Source organism: Podarcis muralis, chromosome 5 (assembly GCF_964188315.1).
Source record: "Podarcis muralis chromosome 5, rPodMur119.hap1.1, whole genome shotgun sequence".
NCBI classification, from domain to species: Eukaryota; Metazoa; Chordata; class Lepidosauria; order Squamata; family Lacertidae; genus Podarcis; species Podarcis muralis.
In genome coordinates this window covers 23146309-23169223 of record NC_135659.1, presented here as the reverse complement: position 1 = coordinate 23169223, position 22915 = coordinate 23146309, and the positions used below count along the sequence as shown (strand labels likewise).

General features: G+C 42.8%; 1 protein-coding gene across 8 annotated transcripts in view; it reads left to right on the top strand.

Moving 5' to 3' along the window:
• The first annotated feature begins 1005 nt into the window (after nucleotides 1–1005).
• Nucleotides 1006–22915, top strand: part of NTNG1 (netrin G1) — a 206281-nt gene continuing 184371 nt past the window's right edge. For 2 of the 8 annotated variants that reach the window (XM_028732635.2, XM_028732634.2), the window contains exons 1-2: nucleotides 1008–2248; nucleotides 10093–10804. In XM_028732635.2, the coding sequence (XP_028588468.1) occupies nucleotides 10559–10804 (246 nt within the window). In that variant the 5' untranslated portion in view covers nucleotides 1008–2248; nucleotides 10093–10558. Of the gene's footprint in view, nucleotides 2249–2336; nucleotides 2477–10092; nucleotides 10805–22915 lie in introns of those variants that run through there. The other 6 variants (XM_028732636.2, XM_028732637.2, XM_028732631.2 and 3 more) reach the window with 5 other exon arrangements.

Sequence of the window (22915 nt, the reverse complement as noted above, 5' to 3'; positions counted from 1 at the left end):
GAGGAAAATCAGGACTATATGAAAGAGGCTGTCGCCTCAAAAATTTTCATCACGTCACATAAAACCAATCAGAGCAAATGTCAATGTGATGCCATCAGTCACAAAGGGTGCAGACACATACATCAGTGCAAGGAAACAGGCAAGGTGTGGCCCAGCCCTTTTCCAGACGACTGCTAGTGTTAAATGCATAAAACCCTGGGGATTTATACATGAGTGCACCATTCACAAGTGGCAGTGCTGGGCATTTATTTTGGTGCCAGGATTTTTAAAGCAAAGTGTGAAGCAGCTCAAATGCTCCAGGGAACTATGACAAACCTACATGACCAAGGAGTGGTGCATGTGTGGTCTGGTGATGGTCGAGATTCAGGTTGCACAGAATTGGAAGGGACCCCAGAGGTCCGGAATCTCAATGAAAGCATCAATGACAGACAGCCATCCATCTGTCATTAAAACCTCCAGTGCAAATCTGTCCCACTGCCCAACAGCTCTTCTATCAGAAAGCCCCTTCTGATGTTTAGTCGGAATCTCCTTTCTTGTAAGCCATTGGCTATGGATGAGAAAAGAGGCTTGCTCTCTCTTCCATGTGCCAGCATTTTAGAAATTTGAAGGTGGCCTGCATATCTCCTCTTTCCCAGGCTAAACCTACCCAACTCCCTCAACCTTTGGAAATCACTAACTTTACCTGGAAGTGACCTACCATTTACACCAGAGGTGGGGGGGGACCTGCTCCCCCCCAGTTGTTGCTGGGCTGCAACTCCCACCCCCCTTGACCACTGGCTGAGCTGGCTGGGGGGCTGATGGGAGCTGGAGTCCAACAACATCCCAAGGGCCACAAATCCCACCCACCCAGCTTTGCAGCAATCAGACTTAATTCTTAATAAGATGGATACGACTGTAACGGGCTGGGTGTGTTAGAAAACACCTGTGCGTTGTTAAAGCGAGAGAACGAGGGGCGTGGTAGGTGCCGGAGACGCTGTGGGTGGTAAGCAAAAAAAGGGGAGCTGGAGCCGGAGCCGGCTGGTGATACCATCGGCGTTAGGACCGCTCGGCGCGCTCAGGTCCGGAGGTGGTATAAGGTTCGCAATCTCTCTCGTCGCTGCCAGTTGCAGGAGGAGATTGCTTTTAAGTGAAACGGCGGTGCCACCCCCTCTGCGCCTTCCTCGCCGCTCGCCCTCCCTCTCGCATTGATCGCGTCCTGTCCTTAAGTTTGCGAGCTTCTTTTCGCCACTGCAGGGGCCGCGGCGAGCGCCCAGGAGCTGCCGGTAGGAGTAGTACCCAAGGAGAATTTGCAGTCCTGCAAAAGAGAGAGAGGAGGAGGAGGAGGAGGAGGAGGAGGGGTGTGTTGCATGTATATTTCATCCGATGGACTTTTCCCCGCGTCTCGCCGTCGACGCTGATGTGCAGTGACATTTCTGACTGGAGCGCCGCGACGCGCCCAGGAAGCGGCGGCGGCAGCGGGGCCCTGGGAGAGGCGAGGAGGCTCTGGTCGGCGCCAAGGCTAATTGCGGTGATTTATGTCCCTTCCGAGCACCTTCAACGTCGGCGGCCGAAAATAAAATGAAAGCTGGGGGGGTCCCGCAGCGACAGCCGCCGCCGCCACCAGCACGACGGGAGCAGCCGCGCCACCTGGAGCCGCCGCGGCCGGCGGGCGAGCAGCGCGCGCCCCGCGCCTGCCCGCCAAAAGTTTGACGCCAAGAAGTGCGGCGGCCTGAGGGAAAAGCCGGCCGGGGAAGGGCGGGAAAGTCCCAGCGGAGCGGGACGCCTGAAGGGACGCCGTCTTCCCGCGCCGCCCTTCCCGCCACCTCTGTCCGAGCCAGGTCCCTCCCTCTGCTTCAGGATTTCCCGCCCCGTTGTTAGCCAAGCTGGGCTGCTGCTCCAAAGTGGCCGCGCCAGAGGAGTGGCTAATCCCCGCCGGGCGCCGCGCACGGGGAGCGCCCAGCCTCAGCCCGAGGCTCGCTTTGCTTCCCCTTGCCTCGCTCGCGCAAGTCTCTCTTTTCGGGGGGCGTGAGGTGTAACTTTGTTAGCTCGTCGCCTGCGAAGGGAGAGCGGCGGCAACGGCACGCGGGAGGAGCGGCCAGCGAGGGCAGCCCTCGTTTTCCACCCTTAGCGTCCCTGCACTGCCGGAGAGGCACCACAGCCTCGTTGGCTCCTTCGCCCGCCAAGGGGGTCCCGAGCGAAGGCGGCGCCCGGTTCTTCGGCCTCGGCGTCTTCTCCTCCTGCCCGACGCGCGCAGCGATCGCCCCGCACGGTGAGTAAAACCGCGCGCTCCGCGCGAGCCCGCCCGTTGCCCGCCCTCCAGACGGCGCTGTGCGAAGGAAAGGAAGGGGGTAAACTTCCCCCACCCCAAAACGAGGTTTCTCCCCACTTCGGCTCGCTTGCTTAAGATCCCAGAGCTGGAAAGATCGAGGACCCTTTCTCAGCCTGCCCGGGGGAAACTTCGCTGTTGGCCAAACACAGGCACGAGATCCCATCCGAGGTTTGTTGGGACTTCCCCACCTAACTGGCTGCTGCGTCCTCCTCTTTCCCTTCCACCGTGCAAAGGGCTACCTGAAGGGGATGCTCTATTCTTTTTTTATTATTATTTTCTATCCCGGGTTGGAGGGATGGAAAGTGGGCATTGGATCTGGATGCAGCGCTGTGGCTTGCTCAGAGGAAGCGGGTGTTCATCTGTCTATCTGCCCATGTACTTTTTTTTTTTTTTTTAATGCAGCGTCTTCAGATGCATATTTCCGTAGCAAGCAGAATTATTGTGCTTTTCTGGCGTTTCCTCTTCTCCGCCACCCCCCCCTCCTCCCCGCAGTAACCAATTAAGAGATATTTAGAAGAGGGAAAGGAGATCAAACTTAGATACGAATAGAAACTGCGCCCTCTGCCGTTCGTCCGGGAGGGTCTTCCGTGGGGAAGGCGACCAGATTTGCAATCTTGGCGAAAGGGCGGAAATGTGCTAGCGGGGTATTTCAGAGGGGTTGTTTCTAGGAAAGAGGGCAATTGACCTTTTATTATCAAACACCGAATATGTTCAGTGGCGGCGGCGGGGATCCAGGCATCTTTTCTGCCAAGGCAATGAAGCTAGAGATGTACTCCTTGGGCTGGCACCGTCTCCCCTGAAATCCATTGTTCTGCTAGTGGGGTGTCCTCAATTCTGAACCATCTAATTAAATTCTGCTTCATAAGGAAACCTTCAATATGTAACCTTCCTGCCCTGGACCTTTGCTAGCTTAGAATTTCATTTTAAAATCACAGAATCGATGGCACAAGATTTAAAGAAGGGAGAGAACCTCACTGTTGCAATTTACAAAAAAGGGTTATCCTCAGCACGAGATCTTTCCCTGGAATTTTTTTTTTTTTTTAATGATGGTAGGCAGTAAGAAAATGGAATGTGTTTGCTAAATACAGACTACTTTTTTTAATGGATCATCTGAGCCAAAGCTGCTAAAAAAGTGCACCGTTCATTCTGAATCCGAGTAGCTTTTTCAGTTCTGTGAATAAAGATTTTTGTGCAGGGAGGAAATGTGATTCAAAATACAGCAAAAAAAACTGGGAGAGGTGGCTTAAGCCCAACTCCACTGGGTCTTCGTTCTGATGTGAAATGAAATACAATATTTCTAAATTGGTCAGATATAAGTGTTGGGGTTGTGGGGGGCGGCGAGAGAGGAAAATGAGTTTATCCCCCAAAAACAAAAGCATCAGATGACAGTGAGCTATGATGAAAAGGTGTATTCAACAGATAACAACTCTTAAAAGTTTGCATGCTTTACATCTTGTTCCCTTAACGTATGAGCCATATATTGATAAATATTTGTTTCTTCATCTTTCTGTTTTCCAAATATATGAAAGCAGGGGAATAAATAAGGCAGTGGTGCAGGTTGTGGGTTGCCAGGCCCCTTTCCTCATAGGCTTCCTTGTTCTTAGGATCTGTTTGAAAATAGCCCAATCCTAAACCCGCTTAATTGGAAGTAAGCCACAGCGAACTTAATTGAGCTTTATCCTTGAGTGGATATGTAAAAGATGATTCTGTCAAATAGATTTCATAACACAATCTTGTTAGACTCGAAATGTGTTCCTGGAAGTCACTTATAACATCATATAAATTCAGCCCCATACTTTTCTGTCAAGTTTTAGGAACTTGAAAGATTTCCGTATTTGCCCTAACAAGAGAGTTGGGTAAGTACACCGCAAAATGTGTCGTTTGAATCATCGTGGATCCTGTATGAACTATTTCCACAGCAGTTCGCAATTAGAGATGGATATTCATTCTTTCTCAAATTGTCACGCCTAAATCACATTTAAAAATGCAACTGCATTTGTGATCCAAGGTGTAGAATTATTACTATTATTTTAAACAAAGCCAGGGCTTTTTAGCTTATCGACAGCCAATTCCTTGCATATATTTAAGTGGTAACGAATATTGAAATTCAGCTGGAAAATTTTCTTATGAGTGTCATGAGAAGCCATCCTGTACGCAAGGTTGCATTGCTACATTCAGGATTGTTGCCACAGTTTGTTACTTTCCAACAACTTTTCTTATGTTGTGCAGGCACCGATCTCTCCCTGGTAATTGTGTCTAACTGTTGCAAGCAATAGGCTATTCTGTAGCAGCTACTTAAATGAAGGATAGGCGCTTCAGCAGTCTATGGCAGTTATAACAATACGTGCTTCCAACAGTGACTGATAATATTGCCCTCGAATGAAAGCATGTGATTCATTTTCCTTCCAATTTGAATACTGTGCTACGCTATGAGGCATTCGTGTACTATGTTTTCCGGATAATGCTGCAAGACAGAAAAAACGGGACAGTCATCATTGGGGGTTAGGTTGCTTTAGAGCCTCATGGTTTTCGTGATTAAATTTCAAATCTTGTCTCTCTCTCTCTCGCCTTACAACTTAAAATTCCAAAAATCCCTCTTACCTTCCCAAGGGAAAAATATCTGCACTGTTCCACAGTTCAAAAAATTTAATTGCTTTTTTTTTAAAAAAAAGCTAGACTCTTTACCATCAAAATCCTCTTATATATTTCACCCACACCCAATGTATTTTACTTCTTTCCAAGCCTAAGGGCATAAAGCATACACCCAATTATCCATATGGTCCTATTTTTGCTTGTTCAGCAGCTAATTTAGTATTTATGAAAAGCAGTGGGCTAGTTCTAAATGCAGAGGTTTCGCATACACCAGGTTTCCATAGTTGTGGCTGTACAAAATTGGCATTTTCCACTTTTGATCCCACATTCAAGAAGGTAAAGTGCAAACCCTATTTTATATATATGTTCCCTTTTAGCTTCCAAAGTTGACTGAGCTTGACCTTTATTTTATTTTTTAAGATGTGGGCTGGTTTTAAATGCCGAGACCCTGGCTTACCCTACCAGATTTGATTTCCTGAGTGGTGGTGGGGGGAGTGGAAAATTGTGGTGGTTTATTGCACGTTCTGGATTGTGTTCATAACAGTATTATTGGAGCCTTTGAAGAAAACACCACCCAAAATGCCATGAAAGGATTTTAAAGAAAACCTGTAGAGAATAGCATAGAATACAGTTGACACATATCTGCTTCATGGTTTCATTATCTATCTACCAATCTACCTACAGTACTAAGTTATATTTGATTTGCATGTGACAATGTAACGAAAGGCTGCAAACCTGACCACACTTCCTTAAAATGCATAAACACTTTACTTCTTTTGAAGTAAATATAACTAGAACTGGTTTGGGTTCTTTATTTTTTTTAACTCTTTTTAAAATAAAAATCAAGCCAAGTAGTAGAGGCAACCCTTACATGGAGAGTTCTCCTGACAGCATCCCCGATCATCTCATTCTTGGGTGACAGTTTTTATAATGAGATGATTATTATTGCGAGTGTGGGAAGATGGTGCTGTTCCCAGTGACCAAGCCTACTACAAGAAGCTACATTTGCCAGCAAAATGTTAATGAGAATTGACAGTTCTCTTTTATAATAATTAATTACAGCTGGCATTCGCTTTTGGTGTCTGAGCTAGGGTATCAAATTTGGTATGCGTAATGAATGCAACATGCAAGGCTGGGCATCGATTACCCGTCCATGCCTAAGAATAGATTGCTGATTACGAAGCGATTAATATCACTGTTTTAAGTCACGATAAATGCAAGTTAAGAATGTGTGTGCTGGCTCATGGGGGTGGTGGGGTGTGAAATGCCTGCTGTTGTTTTTTTCAGACACTGGAGAATAGGGCATAGGTGGAAAATTTAAGGGTCAAAGTACCTTGGGAGTGATGAGCTATCAGAAACAAGGGACAGCTCCAATACACTGTGTGTTGTGGCTCTGTTGAATACAGTTAGCATAATCCATTTATTTTTCCAGCAGATTGCAATTACCTTTCCTTCAACTAAGGAAGATGCTAGTTTTTGTATGTGAGGTGCTGTGGATCAATTCAGTTTAATATGGTAGATTGCATGATTGGATAGTAGGCAGAGGTTATAAACTCTTGGGAGGATTCACAACACCAGACGTCTGTCAGTTATTTGCACTTCTCTGTTATAGTTCAAATATGAATTGGGAAAATGCTGGGGCAGGGGGTGTCGGTGGCGGAATCCTACTTGATTCTTCAAAGCTCCTTATCTCCACTACAGATGTTAACGTTCAAAAAGTTTTTGATCCTAAGGAAGTTTAACTAGGAATCTTATTTGAATTGTGCTGAAATAAACTGCTGTTCTGTTTAGGATCAAAGTGGAAATTTGTGAGTTTGTGTATCAAAATAAAATCATTACGTCTGTAGGTAGCTGAGACCTGGCTTTCATGAGTTGCTCTCCCCCCTCCCATGCATAAATGCAACATGGGTCACGTGATGCTGTTGCCCCAAACACTGAGGACCCTTAGCCTGTGATCTTAAGTCAGTATCTTTCCTTGTGTCACTGAGAGCTCATTAATAATGAGACGGTGCCAACTAGCTAAGGTATGCTACGTTAGCTTTTGCCAAAGCATGACATTTTTAATACATTAATAATATGTCTGTAATGTAATGAAAAACTATTAATCATGTACCGGACAGGTGCCAGAAATTTAAGCTATAATTGGCTGCTTCTTGTCAAACATGCCATTCACATGTTCTGGTATCTGTCTGATTCTCATATCACCTGCAGAATCTTCTCCACTTTCCCCTTGTCAGCACACTAAATTCAATCAATGATACAGTCTATAATTCTGCGTAATGACCATCATCATGACTCTAAACTTTCCTTAATGAGGATTCATTATACAGGGGAAAGGGTATAGCCTAGTGAAGAGGGGTAGTGTTCAATGCTGCTCTTAGTCTCCACTTTCTGCATTTGTGCTTTGTGTGTCTGCTGACATCTTGATGGAAAAAAAGGAAAGCTCCGCAAGAAAGGTTAGGTATTTAAGCACACATTTGCACAGGAGTAAAGGGTCCTGAAAATAATAGGGCTTACTTGCAGAAGTGTATCTTTTTATTCACAAAGGTACTTCATCATTTCAGCATTCATTATATATAGCTTTTTTCTGGTAATCATACATTTGATTTTCTAAAGAAAAGATCAAATAATACCGAAAAAGTGAATTATTTCTTCAGTAAACCCTTCCCCACCCCAACGATGAATGGGAGTGGGGAAAGGAAATCTGCCTTCTTTCTAAAAAGGTGCATTTTGGACTCTACACTGAAAGAAACTCTAAAACAGTAGATTTGAAATGAATCAAACGCTGTTTCTAAATTACCAAATGAATGCATGAAATGGCTGGGTGATGATTACACAAGACTAAGCATAACAAAACTGAAGGGAGATGTTGGACAAAATGGTATGGTTTTAAAGGTATGTTTGTTGGAAAATATATATATTATAAAAATGCTTCTAGGTTTGTGACAATTTAAAATTCCAACATTGTGCAGCTCATTGCTGGAAGGAAATTCAAGTAGCCAGAACACTTTCTAATGCAATGCAATGCATGTAACAGCTGTACAATACCATTTTATGAAATGAACATAATAGGAAATTGCACTTGCGTCCATAAGGCAATTATTGTAATTTGCTATGGAAACACAATTCAGCCATCTGTTGGCACTGCGTAGTCTCTGTAGCTAAGTTCAGTTTCAAGACGGTGCCTTCTTTGAATAGAAGGAACTTGTTTACAAAAATCGCTTTGAAGACCAGGTTCCCTTTCCCTGGAAGTAGATGTTTTCTGGAATGAGCTGTAAGAAGTTACTATAATGTGGAGAGCTTTTTTTCATATGTGTGGCATCATAGTCTCAATAATGCAACTAGCTAGAAGATCAAAACTGACAAACAGAGGTAAGCAGCTGTATGAAGCACAGCTACCGTACTTCCATATGCCAAGGGAGAGCTGGTGGCGGATGGTGGCTTAATAACAGATTGTTAAGAATGGGGCTATATGATTAAACACATCATCTTGGGGGAAATTGCCAGAAAGAACCAGCTCCTTGTTCCCTTGAAGTCTGTAGATCAGCCTCCCAACATTCAGAAAGCATCATTAAAGGCAAATAGAGTGGCACATTGAAATGCTTCCATCCCAGCATAGGTCTGAGGACTGTGGCCTGTACCAGGGAATAACTAAACTCTCGTATTTTCAGGGGGCACACTATTCTCCAGGTGCTAGACTCTTATATTGGAACAATCTGATTTGCTTGCAGATACTCTGGATCCATGAGCCAATTGGCACCATCTAAATCTAAGGGCTTCACAGATTTTGAGCTCAAACATCATATTATATACACATATGCACAAGCTGTGTGCAAAATTCAAGAGAGATGTCACCATCAAGTGTGGAATGCCTTTACTTCTTGGAGCCTGTAAACACCGCCCCCCCCATCCAAAACTTTTGGGAACTTTTGATCACAACTTAACTAAAATCTGGTAGAGCAGGGCTGGGCAGACTTCAAGCTTGTCGAATCTATATTCTTGTTGTTGTTTACTAGGACATATAATTAGAATCAAAGCAGAAGATGCCAAAGGAATTTGGTTTCAGTACCAGAACTGAGATGAGCTGACAGCCCCTCCACAGAAAGTCCACTCCCAGTTCTCTTCATTTCACTTCTTTTCATTAATTTAGGTGGGAAAAGTTATTTTGTCACTGGTACTGTTTAACAACTGGCAGTCAGAAACCCTTTCTGATCTACTGCTGGTACAGAGATCTATCAGTAGATCCCGATGACCATCTGCCCACCCCAGAGGACAGGAAAGAATGCTTTTGGGGGGGGGACTTGATTAAGCCTGATGGCTGTCAGGTGAACATCTCTGTCCCATGGTTCTGTGCATGATTTTGTATTAAAAAAAAAATAGTTGTAGCATTTAATTAATTTACAGCACAGTGTTTTATGTCCCTCTCCTGTGAACAGAGGGGGTTTGAGAGGATGGCTTCTGCTCTGAAAATTGACACATAAAAGGACATTAAAATAATAATAAAAATAATAAAAAGAAAATACAGAAGGCCTATAGAAAGAGGAAATTATTATAAGCTGCAAATGAGCCAACTGTTATCTTTGTCATTAAACACAATTAAACAAAAGAAGCAAAGCTCTTCCAGTACTAATGAGAAAAAATCCAAAGAGACAGAAGTGTGCTTATAATATCTCTCTTATTAAGCTAACAAAAGCTGAGACGTGTACTAGACACTTGGAGCTGTCTCCCAGGCCTTCTTTCCAAGAGATGAAAAGCACACAAGTTGTTGTCAGCCCTTTGTCGCTGTAATAAAAGATCCACTACCTCTGGTGGGTTGGGGGTTTCTATCCCCCTTTTGGTTATGAAATTCAAAAGCTGTTTAAGGGCTATTTCTTGCTCTCGGGCTTTGCCAAGATGGAAATACCATTTCTGAAGCAAATAAACCAAGGGAAAGAGGGACTCAGGACTCACTGAGAATGCTACATATCTGTCTTTGTTAGAGAGGAGTTAAATCTTTCATGTCAAAATAGTTTTGGTGATGAGTGATTCTGGTAGTTTGTTCACTCCAGTAAAAGCCCCTCCAGTAAAGGTTATCCAGATTATTCCAATTTACCTTATATTGTATCAAAGGCTCTTGAAATGTCAACATATCGTATATTTTTCTAATGCATTGATTCTTGGACAATAACTCTTACTTTTATTGTTTCTAAAAGGGTGCTGGTGCCAGAAGAAAAGAATGATTGATGGCAGTTAGACACAGGCCTGTAGATGCTCATCGTTTTGCTCCAACAACTGATTTATCGGTTTGGCTGGCCATTCCTCATGAGCCGCAAAAGAGGAGGATCGCTCAGGATTACTGACTACCCAGCTGAAGACTGGCAGCATTGCTAAGCTATCATCTGATTTTGAACGTCCTTTACATATGTGATTAAGGCCCTGATACGTTCTTTTTAAGGCAGTGGACATCCTTCAGATGAAAAACATCTCTTTGTAATGCCAGGCTACCACCAAAGTTTCCAACTTTAAAAAAGCAAACACTGTAACCTAACTCTTCTGCTCTGGTCCGGAACATGTTTTTACAGTAACTCTCAACTCCTGGTGTACATACATGTATAATATAGACTACACCTTTGATTGCTACTGGTTATAGCTGTCAAGGCACCTGTGAAGGATTTAGAGATGTATTTGTCAAGATTCTTGTCACTTCATGCCCTTTGGGTTACTGTGTCGTCGGTGATACAGCACTACACTTCGGCTTGGGGGCATTACGATGTGTGTAAGACCCAGATTTACACAGATGAAGGGAAGTTTTGGGATTACACGGCCTGTCAGCCAGAAGCCATAGATATGATGAAATATGTGAAAGTGAGCCTGGATCCACCAGACATAACATGTGGAAATCCACCAGAGACCTTCTGCGGAATGGTAAGGCAAAAACCTGAATGTTGAATTGTGGCCTAAAGGATAGATCCCTCTGTTCAACAAACCGAATATCCTTAACTTCAGTCTTGTGAACCAAGACCAAGGATTTAGGCTTATGGCAAAATTTGCATGTCACTCTATACTATAGGTCTGAAAAACCTTTGGCAAATAGCAGCCATCAGCTTTTTAAGCTGAAGAGGTGATAAGTAGTCATTCAGTATGTTTTTGTTTAGGTTCAGTTGGTATCAATGGCAAAACCATTACTGGTTCCTTTAAATGAATGGTGTGTCCTTTCACAACTGGAATATTTTGAGTCGAAATGCACCTGGTTTCAGCTCGGGATAAAAATGCAAACAAGGTTAACAAGATTTGATTTCAAGTGTATCTTGGTGTTGCCAGCATCATTAAGTGGTGTAGAGCATCTGTACTCTGCCAGGTAACTTCCTCTAAGAAAAGAAGGTAACAAGCTTCTGCAAAAATTAAGATTCCTAGTGAAACATTCCTACATATCTGGCAATCCTATTTTTTCAGAGCATTGTTATTATTATTATTTATTGTTTATTTCTGAGTGTGTTTGCTGTTTTCCTATAACTGAATGAACCCCAAATCCCAAAGCTGGAAGCACAATTCTCTTGGGCAAGATGAATAACCTACTAGCTATTTAAATCTAGTATGCTGACTTGACCTGCATATGAGTCCCTACAGTTTCACTATACTAGTATATGTGTGTATACATACCTTATATACGGACTCTCACCATTTGTAAACTTGCTCTATAATTTAGGTGCAGTGAAAACTTACGCTCTGGTTTTGTCATCTACTACTTTTTGTGAAAATGATTATGCATTCTTATAAATTGCATGCATCCCTGGGCTATTTAAATTGGTGACAAGCATTCATCTTGTGTTTTGTAATGTACACTTTGAGATAACCACAGGACAAAGCTGGAAGTAAGAGGCAGAATATGCAAAATGCTGGACATATTAATTCTGTCTTAACCTGTACACACATGCTGGAAGCTCACTTAGGGCATAGTCTACCCAGTGTGTACCACATTGAAATGAGCAAAAGTGGTACAAGAGGGCTACAAGCTCTGGTATTCATTTCATTTGGGCAGGAGAGCTTCCCAGGGAATTGTGTTAATAACACCTATAAAATATTGCAGGTCCATGATAAATTCATGTAATTTTAAAAAGTATATGGTTTTTTCCAAAGAGTTGAGTGCCCTGTTTCTGAAATGACTGAGAGCTGTGTTTGGTGAAGGATGATAGTTCACTGGTAGAATGATGTGCTTTCTGTGCAATTCTTAGCATCTCTGGATAGGGCTGGGAAAACTCAAGACTCCTGCCTAAAACCCAGAAAAGCTACTTCATGCTAATGTAGACAGTACTGAGCTAGATGGAGCAATGGTTTGACTCCGTATAAAGCAAACTCTTGTGTACTGTTTGCTGTGGTGGAGACATGCAATGTGATCTAGTCACAGGAAGATTTCATTTTTAATACTTTTGCTTTGAGGAATGTTTACATGCTGAAAATGGGATGAAGGTTTCACAAGAATGTTTTGAATTTAGTTTGTTCCAAATCACAGTCATGGTAAGCAGACAGTTAGCATATGGCTTTCCTTTAAAATGTTTTTGGCCTTGATCGAGACTCTTGACAGGTCACGTACTTTGTCTGGTCTCCAGACCCTGACCTGAGGTTTCAAAGAGCAGGAAGGGTTCATGTGCAGTCTGTGGCCCAGACATACGAATGAATGAAAATGTCATAAGAAAATGTCATCTGCAGCTTTTCTCACTCTTGCTTATTCAAAAAGTTAATAAACTGAACCTAGAGTGAAACAATATAAAAAAATTCCTTCCAGTAGCACCTTAGAGTGAGTGAGTTGTACGAATAGTGCAGCCTTTGGTTGAGATTTTGGTTTCTCTGTGCTCGTATGCAAAGAATTTATTTATTTATTTATTTACCCCACCCATCTGGCTGGGTTTCCCAGGAATGTATTAATCAGAGACTGCAGATTAGCTTCAACAGAACAAAGAGGGAGAAGATCCCTATTCCGTTTTTAACATAGCTACTTGCTTGATCACCTGTAGCAAACAAGAATTGCTTGTAGGTGACCAAAATTGTGGGCTACTCACTTTTATGGGCTTCTTCGCAAGGCTGCTGTGTCTAACCATGTAATCTCAACCCTGTCTACTCAGAAGTAAGTCCTATAGGGACTTGTGGAGATAAAGATATAAATGCTTGATTAAAAAACTGTCTAGGACCAACAACATACAGGAAGCATGAAATTCCAGGCTTTGCTATGTCTCTCCTCTTTCCATGCTTGCTCACTGCCTGGGTACCAATGGAGGATGTCAACAGCATGGGAGCCAAGAGGGAGAAACAAGTGGGGAGGTATCAACACGCCAAGGGGAACCTTGGCATTAAGAAAAGTCCATTAGGAGAAATAATGCAAAACAGACTTGGAATACTGAGTATTGTTGGGAAAGAAAGCTGGAAAACTAGGAATGAGGGAATAGAACGCCCGTTTATGGCTTCCAGGACCCCAGAGCGCCCTGACTGGCTAGAACCTGGAGAAGAAACACTTTCTTGTTAGGAATAGAAGGTGCACAGCAATATTCTGTTGCAGCTCTTCCTCATCTGTGCAAGATTGTTCTTTTGATGATCATGATGGCTGTGGCACTGCTTGGCCAAGCTGATGATGGCTAGCATCATGTTCACCTGTGTAGAGAATGACACCTTTTGTAATCCAGTCTCCATGGGAGGAAGGAGGAGTGGATATCCCTCTTTTTGTTTCACTGCTGTACTGTGGGTTCCTTCAGCTCTGTGCTCAGCTCCTTCAGACTTAAACTGAGAATTTCTAAAATTATTTTCAATAATGAGCCGTTTACAGTTGGTGCTTCCCTTCTCCTCCTCCTCCTCCTCCTCCTCCTCGGAAGTTTCCAGCTTGGAAGAGCTTATATATGCATTCATTAAAACAGTGGGTAAAAAGAAGCTTCAGACTTTTGAAAACCGGGGGGGGGGAGTCTGGGGGTTCAGAGAACCCCAAGTTTGTATCTGTGTTATTTTGTTTCAATGGATGTTTGTAATGTTAAAAAATATGAAGAAAAAAAATTTAAAAAGGAGCTTCAGACAGGATTCCCCCACCCCACTATTATTTTATCAATGCACACATGTACACGTGCACCTCAGTTAAATCACATCACAGAAAGGAATCTTGGGGGCCCTTGTGTGACGTGACCACATCAAGGCTCCTTTTCATCCTGTGTTTTAAGGAATTGCACATATGTGCTAATGTGCATTGGCAATATGTAAGGGAGGGGGAGTAAGAAAAGCAAGCTGTACATGAGCAGATAAAGCCCATAATAATAATAAAAATATCAGATGAGGTCATGCTGCAAACAAGATGAGGTCATTCAGAAGATCAAAACCCAACCAAAAGTGCACATGGGCCAATTTCATCAGCATCACTCCTGAGCCATTGCTCGAAGGTGGTGGAGCACTTGCAAGAAGTCCCAGGTTCAGTTCCCGGCGTCTCCAGGAAGGACTGAGAAAGAGCTGCTTGTGGGCTTCCCAGATGCTGAACTGGATAGATCTTGGGTCTGAAAGAGCAGGATGCTGGTGTACGTACTTCTCTGCCTGCAACCTTGGAGAGCTGCTGCCAGTCAAGGAACACAGTAGGGAGCTAGATGGACTGTTTGTCTGACTTGAGCCAAGGCAGCTCCCTGTATTCCTAATATTTGTGCATGTGTATTTCTCATGACAATTTATTGTTTCCAGGTCCCTGGGTGGCTAGGTGCCCAAAGAACATGGTGCTATGCAGGAATGATTGTGTGGGTGAGGGAGGCAGAAAGAGCAGAGGTGCAACTAGCAAATTGCCAGTGTCCACTTGTAATTTGCAATAAGCAGTAGTTTATTGAAGAGTAATAGCGACCAGAAGAGAGGAACTCTTTATTTTCTTAGGCAGCCTTTGCTGCCACAGCCCAGTGCAACATCCAAGTGTCTTTAAAAAACTGCAACTTATCTTGGAATTATCTGCAGCATGCTGCAATTTTAGTTTAGCTTTCTTTTTTTCCTGGAGAGGTTATACAGCGACTTTGAAAGAGCCTACAGATGGAGGAAGTCTGTGTACGTTTGTACAATTTATAGAGCTGAGTTGCTGATGGCAGCGTAAAAGCAAGCCTTTGAGTGCCACTATGGATTTCCTAGCCAATCAAAACTAAATTAGGAAACAAAGATTATTAAAAAGTCTTCTGTGCATGTAATTCTAGCATAACATTATGAGTTGGACCTTAAATGTTTTCCTTGGAGATTTTCGGCGTCATTAATGCAGCAAGCCTTTCATTACCAGTAGGCTCGCATTGCTAAAAAATTAGGGAAATAAAGGGCTCTCTGGTGTAGTTAGCAGTGCCATGATTATGTTTACTGAAATAATTAAACCATCGGATTCCATTCATCAGACTAGTTTATAAGGCAAGAAGTGAAATGAATCTGGGGTTTCATTTGGAAATGCCCTAATATATGCATGGGTGCCTAAGGACAACAAATCGATACAGCACTGCAGCAGCAATATCAAGAACAAATCTGGTATGGAAGGTTGGTAGCTGGTAATTTATCATGAAGGGGAAAATAACCCATTCAGATTGTATACCTCCCTCCTGTTCTTCCCTTCCTTTCTTGATGAAAATGGGGTTGTTTTTTTGGTGAATATCTTCATGTTTTTATGAATGAAGGTTATGTGACCTCTAAGCACTGCATTTCCTTTGGTTGTGGTTCATTTTATTGCTGCATTTTGATGCTCATGTTGTTGTTTTTAAGGTATATGAAGCTACCTTGAGTATTTTTTAAAGGTAGTGCAACATTAGTAAAATAGCACTGTTTCCCACATGGGTCATGGGCAGTGTTAGATATATAGGCTAGGCGCCCAATGGCTCCTTAAACCAAAGGTTACAGTTGCCAAAATGGAATGTCTAGTTGTCATTTGGGGCTAGACAGCTCTAAAGTCTTATTTTTCAATGCGGCTTTTTGGTTCTGATTGTGCAGAACCAAAACACAATGCATAGAATTCTATAGGATGTGTTGCTAGTGTGTGAAAACAGTCAAGATCCAAGGATCCCCAGGCATTCACCTCCTGGCGCCTGGGCATATTCACTTGGTTGCAAGTGGCTGATAGCCGGGTGCAAAATGTTCCCGGTGCCTGGTGAATTTCAAATGCTGGCTGCAAGTAGCTAGCCTTGCCTAGGGTGTGAAATAGCCTGGCACAGCACTGGTGGCAGAGCTTCTTTCTTGCATACAGAAGGTCCCAGGTTCAATCCCTTGGCAACTCTAGGTGTGGCCAGGAATGTCTGCTACCTGAAACCCTGGATAACTTCTGCCAATCGTTGCAGAGTATACAGAACTAGGTAGGAAGACAATTGATCTATGTTCCTACACCCCACCTTTTTCCATGGTAGGACTCCAGCTAGCATACATAGCATTCCTAGGTGCTTCCCTCCAATACAGACCTCTTTAGCTTCAGCAAGGTTCTTGTATTTGCACCTTGTGTTTCCTCATAATTCCCATCATGGGGAGAACGCTCCATGCCAAGGTCTGCATGCACCTCTATGGATGGAGAGATAATGCTTTTCAGAGCATCACACTTCATAGCCCCATGTGATGTGCATGGTGGAGAGAAGGGGTGTCTATCACTTATTCATGCAAATAGGAGTAAGTTTATGAACCAATATGTAGGTTGTAGGCATACAGTTCCAGGTTGAGAGTGGATCTGGGAAGGAATCAAGGGGAATGAGTGCATTGAAGGAAATCGAATCTTTTTTTCAAAGTCCTAGGCAAATGCACATTCAAAATGTCATTCTTTCTGGCCCAGCTAGAATACTGAATGAATATGTTTATAGTGATAAATACTATGCATGTTCTGTATTTCTGTGTTGGAGTTTTCACAGGCTATTTGTAGTGGCACACTTTTTGGTCTCATTAAAGGAATATAAATGCTCCTAATATCGCTAAACCCTCCGTGATGGCTTGCTGTGGGATGCTTGTTTCTTTTGCACCCCGACGGGAACAGCAGCAAAAAGAATATATCTTTCATGAATCAAAATTAAAAAGCCACATTCCAGGAAAAACAGATTCTAATGTCATTCATTAATCCACTTAAAAGCATGCTTGTAAATTATTAACAGGATTATGCCATGATGAATTTGACTGTAAATCTGTTTTCTAAAAGCAAGGTTTTTGGTTTGGTTTTGCTCCGTTTTCAAGAGAGAGAAAAATGCAACTAAAAGAGTCGTCCCCCCGCCCCTCTGGATCACATAAACACATTTTTAAAGTGAAGTCAGGATTTTATAAACAAATATGCTACTTGAGTAGTTGGACACCATATTGCTGAAATCTTACAACAGTTATGTAAAATAAAATGGTTTTTAATAGAAACATGTTCTGGGGATGCGCTTTGCATAGTGACTCATGAGTTCACTCATTCATAGATGATTCCATAGGCAGGAAACCCTGATCCAGATATCTATTTTTCAGTGCATGGGGTCTTCTAATCCTAACCATAGAAGGGCTATTAATAATACTTCAGCATTCTAAGCCTGGTGTGGGCAGCTGGTTAACTCTCAGCCTGATGGGTGAATGATGAACTTGCCTTTGCTCATTCGTTTTTATTTTATTTTTAGCCGTTCTGAAGAGAACGATGTGGAGAATGATGGTGTAGCCAGTGAACAGCCCTTACAAACCCCTGGGCTCATCAGCCAATGCCCAATTTATCAGGTTGCTGGCACTGGGCTGCTCATGAGGGAGGATGTCTTGCTGACAGTGTTCTCAACCTGGGGGACGGGGGGGGGTTCCATTATTAATTAAGGAAATACCATTGGGCTGGGGGAGCTTTGCTGCTGATTCAGGTGACAGTGCAGGTGCAGTCCAAGCAGAATGATGGCACTGCCATATACTGCAGACTGGCCCAGTGTGTGAATGATAATTTTAAGTTTAATTTTATTATTTGCCCCATCCATCTGACTGGGTTGCCCCAGCCACTCTGTCCTGAGAAAAACAAGGTGGGGGACCCACAAAACCACCTGCCACCTTGTTTAAAATAATGGCAATTGCCCCTCCCCTTTCAAAAATGAGCAAAAATCGGATGAGGTGCCGAAAATGCTTCTCCCTATCTGCAGGTTGCAATTGGCACTACAGAGGTGTGTGTGTGAGAGAGAGAGGGGGGGTGATATTTGGTCTCTAACTAGATGAACTATTTATGCTGGGATCACACCATTCTGGTCCCTTGACAGCCGTATGGAGACCAGAGTGGCTATTGTGAATAACAAAAATGACTAACCCTGATCTAAGCAATTATCTTGATTGGTCAGCATCCATTGCATTGTCCAGATCTGGAATATAGCTGAAGTTGGTTTCAAACTAGCCAAATGACACCCCCCCCCAACTTTTTTTGGTGTATTTGTTAATAAGAACCACATCAGGCATGCCTATGGAGACAATACTTGTGTCCAGTTTTCCTAACTGAACTTTGTACACAGCCCCAGAAGCTGGTGTGAAAGACAATCCATGTGCAGCAGATAATTGTGTGCAAGGGTCCACATCCGGATAGAGACAGCTGGTCCATGCTTTGGTTGCCTTGCAGTGGCCTAAAGATGGGGTCGGATATGTTTTCTCCACTGATGGTTGGTCGATTCATCCTTCTCACATCATACTGTTTTAAAGGAAAGCTGCAATTCCTGAAAGAAAGAGAGAAATCTTGCGCCTTGCAAATAAATCAAGTTAGCAACTGGACAGTTTAGCCAGGGGAGCATCAGCTCCCAATCTTCATACAGTATTTTACTTTGAAAAATTGGCAGTAATCCTAGATGCTTTATCTAATGGAGTGAAGCAGAGAAAGCTTGGGATAGAAAAATGTTAGTCTCTTAAGAGCAAAAGGTTCGGCAATATCCCCAGGCAGAAATATCCATAAACACATCATCTCTTAAGGTTATATTTTTAGTACTTCTTTTTTTTTTTTTGTCTCCAGAATTTAATAAATCCACATGGGAACAGTCACTTGGCAGTGACACTGTCTTGATATTTAAGTCCTGACAGTGTGAATGTAATTATAGAGAGAGGCCTTTGAATGAATTTTAATAACATGTATGCCCTACGAAGAGGATAGTTTCTTGCACTTTTTGGTTATTAATCTCCTTCTTTTACTTGGGTGCTCAGTGACTTTCAGTCTGCAGGGGATAGTCTGAAGTCCAGTTCTGCACATACCTAAGCAGATAAGTAATTTTATATCAGATCACAAATCTACAGATCTCAGCATGGCGAGAGATATAGAAGAGGTAGTTAAAGAAGAAGAAATACATGAAGCCTACCTGGTAACTAGGGTTGCTTTGTAGGGCTGGGCGATAGCTGGGTTTCAGCTTTGGGATATATCACCAGTTTAAACATGTGTAAATATCAGCAACCTATTATGGTTTAATAATCACAGGGCAGCACCAGTTTAAAAAGACTTGAGACTCTATAAAGCAGTATGCTGATGCAAAGACAAATCATCAGTTTTGCTGATAGAAAAACTCACCCATTCAGAAAATGAATCTGCTCAAAATAAATATGTTACATATTTCTTGTCCTGTCTGAAAAAAGGAGTCAAATTATACCAAATGCTTCTATTATCTGAGTGAATACCTTCTTATTTCTAATCAGTTTTATGATCATCCTGGGTAGAATTTTTTTTAGCGGTAGGAAGCTCTTCACTCTTCCCCCCCCCCCAAAAAAAGGCAGGAAGACTTAAACAAGCAATGAACTTTTCCACTATTGAAGAAAGAAACAGAGTCTTCTACTTTTGTTGACCATCTTGATATTCCAAATAGAAAAGTAGGGTATACTCATGTGTATATTTGGTGGGATTACTGCTCTTTTATAATGTGCTTTGATTAGAATATGCAGGTTGGTTTTTCATTCTTGTCCAAAACCATTCATGATGTTGCACTTGGTCTACAAAACCCTGCATAACTCAGGGCTCTGTTTACCGGGGATGCTATCTCTTTTCCTAAATCCCATTATGATCCATAAGATCACTTCTAAAATCAACACTCAGGCTTGTGTCCCAGGGAGGGCACTTTGGTGCTGCTAATACAGAAGTTTGGCTTCTGCCCTGGAGGCGCACTCCATTGTCTCTTGAGACGGACAGGTGCCAACAACCCTGTTTCCCCCAATGCCAGCCGTAAACCAAAACCTAGGCTTCCATTCTGTACCCACTTACCTTGGAGTAAGCCCCATTAAACACTTACTTCTGAGTAGACATGCATACCATTGTGTTGCAAGTTAACCATACTGTTAATTCTTAGGGAGTTCTTTAGCTCCTGCACAACAGGACTTACCTCAGTCTCTCTGCAAAGTTTTCACAGTTGCCTTTTGTGAGGAAGGAGGACTCTTCAAGATCCACCTATGCATACTGTGTGGTAGTATTTTCAGACCATAACTTTTATGAATTACCCGATCTTAGATGAACCCAGAACAGGAAAGATGCCTCCTGGTTTCTAGGGGGGGGGGGGAACTATGGAGATTCCAGTGGCTAGAAAGAACACAGAAGCAGGAAGAGTGCACTAAAAGGGAGGGGGAAATAGCACATCTTTAAGACACCAGGGATTCCCATTTGCTAGCGTGCAAACAACTCATGTATCTATCACAGCTCTGACTTCATTGGTTGAAATACTGACAGGCAGGAGCAGCCAGGCTGACTCACTTCACAGGAATTGCTTAACTTGAGGGCTAGAGACTTAACTTTCTTTAATTAAAAAAGAAAGAAAGCGGAGAGTCTTGGGCCCCTGTCCAGGGGTGCCAATAAAGACTTTAGTGGCAGGGCACCCATGTGTGCCAGGTTGTCGATCCCAGCTTAATATGTTGTCGATCCCAGTTTAGTAAGTTGGCGATCCCAGCTTTAGTATGTTGGGTGAATCTGGCCCATGTCAAGCATTCTGCTGGTGCTTTTGAATCCATGGTAGTCATCGTCGTAGTTAGAGGTATGCAAAACCTCTTGCTGTAGTCTGTGCATGTTTCTACCTTGCCATGCTGGTGTTATATTTACCTGCAACAGTGGGCATGTAGTTTTTGCATTGGAACTAGAAAAAATATGAACATTTGCAGATACCCTAATGGAAAACTCTGAATAACTTTGCTGTGGCAACGTCACCATCATATTCTCAGAGTTTTAACTTGCAACCGCCTATCCCCACCCCCACCCCACCCCCACCCTGCTGCCAATATATGTCTTTGTGATATTTCTTTAGACATCTTTGCCTATACAGATTTTTAATTTGCATGCAAAAAAAAACAGCAGCTACTTTTAATTACATGTTCCTTTATTCCAAGAGGCAGAAGGTAAGCCTTTTTATAAGTAGGTAGTTAAAAAGGCATTAGAAAGGACTCTTTATGATGAGAAGAGCATTTCCGTACAAATAAGGGTGGTGCTTTCTAACATTTGAATGTTTTAAACTCTTTATCTGTAAAACTGTTGAGAGCCATCATCCAAACTGATTTATTTTTTTTAGGTTGTTTTTTTTTAACACCTGATTGTAGGAATCTTTCTTCTGGTGACTATTAGCAGTTGAGCTGCTCATGGCTGACATTTACAGAGGACTGAAGTGGCGGGGGAAGAAAAGAAAAATCTAAACAGCAAGCTACTAAGGGAGGGGGAAATGATTCATTTTTTGAAATGTATCATGTGTTCAGCCGCAGAGGGAGAAATACAGATTGCTGTTCTTGTAACAGATCAGAAGAATAAGATTTCGTGTGAAATCAACCCCTATGTTTCTTGTACCTTTCTCCACCTCCCTCCATGCTGATGTTCACAACTCTTCTCTCCAAATGTAAGGATGTGATTTTTAGTATTAGAGAGCCAAAACATCATTGCAAAATGGCATGCGTCTTATCTGCACCTAAATCCACACCACATTGCCTATTCAAAAGCAGAGAGAGCTCACTAAGCAATACCCAGATGTAAAACATGGTTTATGCAGTACCATCAGTGGGAATAGTTACTTTACAGAGCTGCCCCTGAGGCATTAACACTCTAAATGCAGGGAGACAATAGAGAGGCAGGAGAAGGGAAGCGATGGGATCAATGGGAGCAAATGCAGTTATACGTACTGAGGCTTCATTGCAGCTAGGAAAATAGCTCAAAGGGTTAAGCTCAGCACCTTGTGTAGAAGACTTTATCTGAGGAGTATTTTTGTTATTGGCTTAATTCAGGCATCCCCAACCTTCGGCCCTCCAGATGTTTTGGACTACAATTCCCATCATCCCTGACCACTGGTCCTGTTAGATAGGGATCATGGGAGTTGTAGGCCAAAACATCTGGAGGGTCGCAGGTTGGGGATGCCTGGCTTAATTCCACGTCATCGTGCATGTCCAATTTCTGCCTCCTCTTGGGATAAACTGCAGTCTCTGGGTTTGACCATTGTGGGTTTTTCAGCATCCCTAACTAGAACCATCCTTCATTTCTATCTTCGTAGGGGTGGGGGAGAGGCCTTCCCACTGTTTCGGTAATCATACAAAACTGGTAAGCAGAAATAAATAGTGCAGATAACCCAACTGCAAAACTTCGGTTATGTGTCCCTGGGTCTTGTCTGTCCGTCCAAGCTATTCTTTGCGGGGGATCCTAGGCTTCCCCCTTGGCCTCATGTTTCACGGAACAGAGATAGCATCACTAGTGCAGTAAAAGCAAACAGATTCATACTTATTTAGGAATATCAGACCAAACAATGAAATCTTCGACATTTGAGTATCGGCATCTGGAACTCTCTAGTGTGTTTATTTATGATGTGTGTGCTACTGCAGAAATGCACCTATGCAGTCTGTTTCGTGAATCACGGTTCTGTGACCTTGTAAATAATGCAAAAAGGAAACGCACCCCAACAAACGGAAGGCACAATGAAGAAAAACGAGGTGTGTGTGAACACACAACCTCTTGTAATACATATATTGTACAAAACCATTTAATGAAAAATAGTTCCAATTAAAAAAACAAGCAACATGTATCTCTAATTGTAGCATGATTTGCTCATACAACATTTGCTTTATTTTAATCAAACACATGTGTGTGTGTGTGTGTGTGTGTGCGCGCGCACA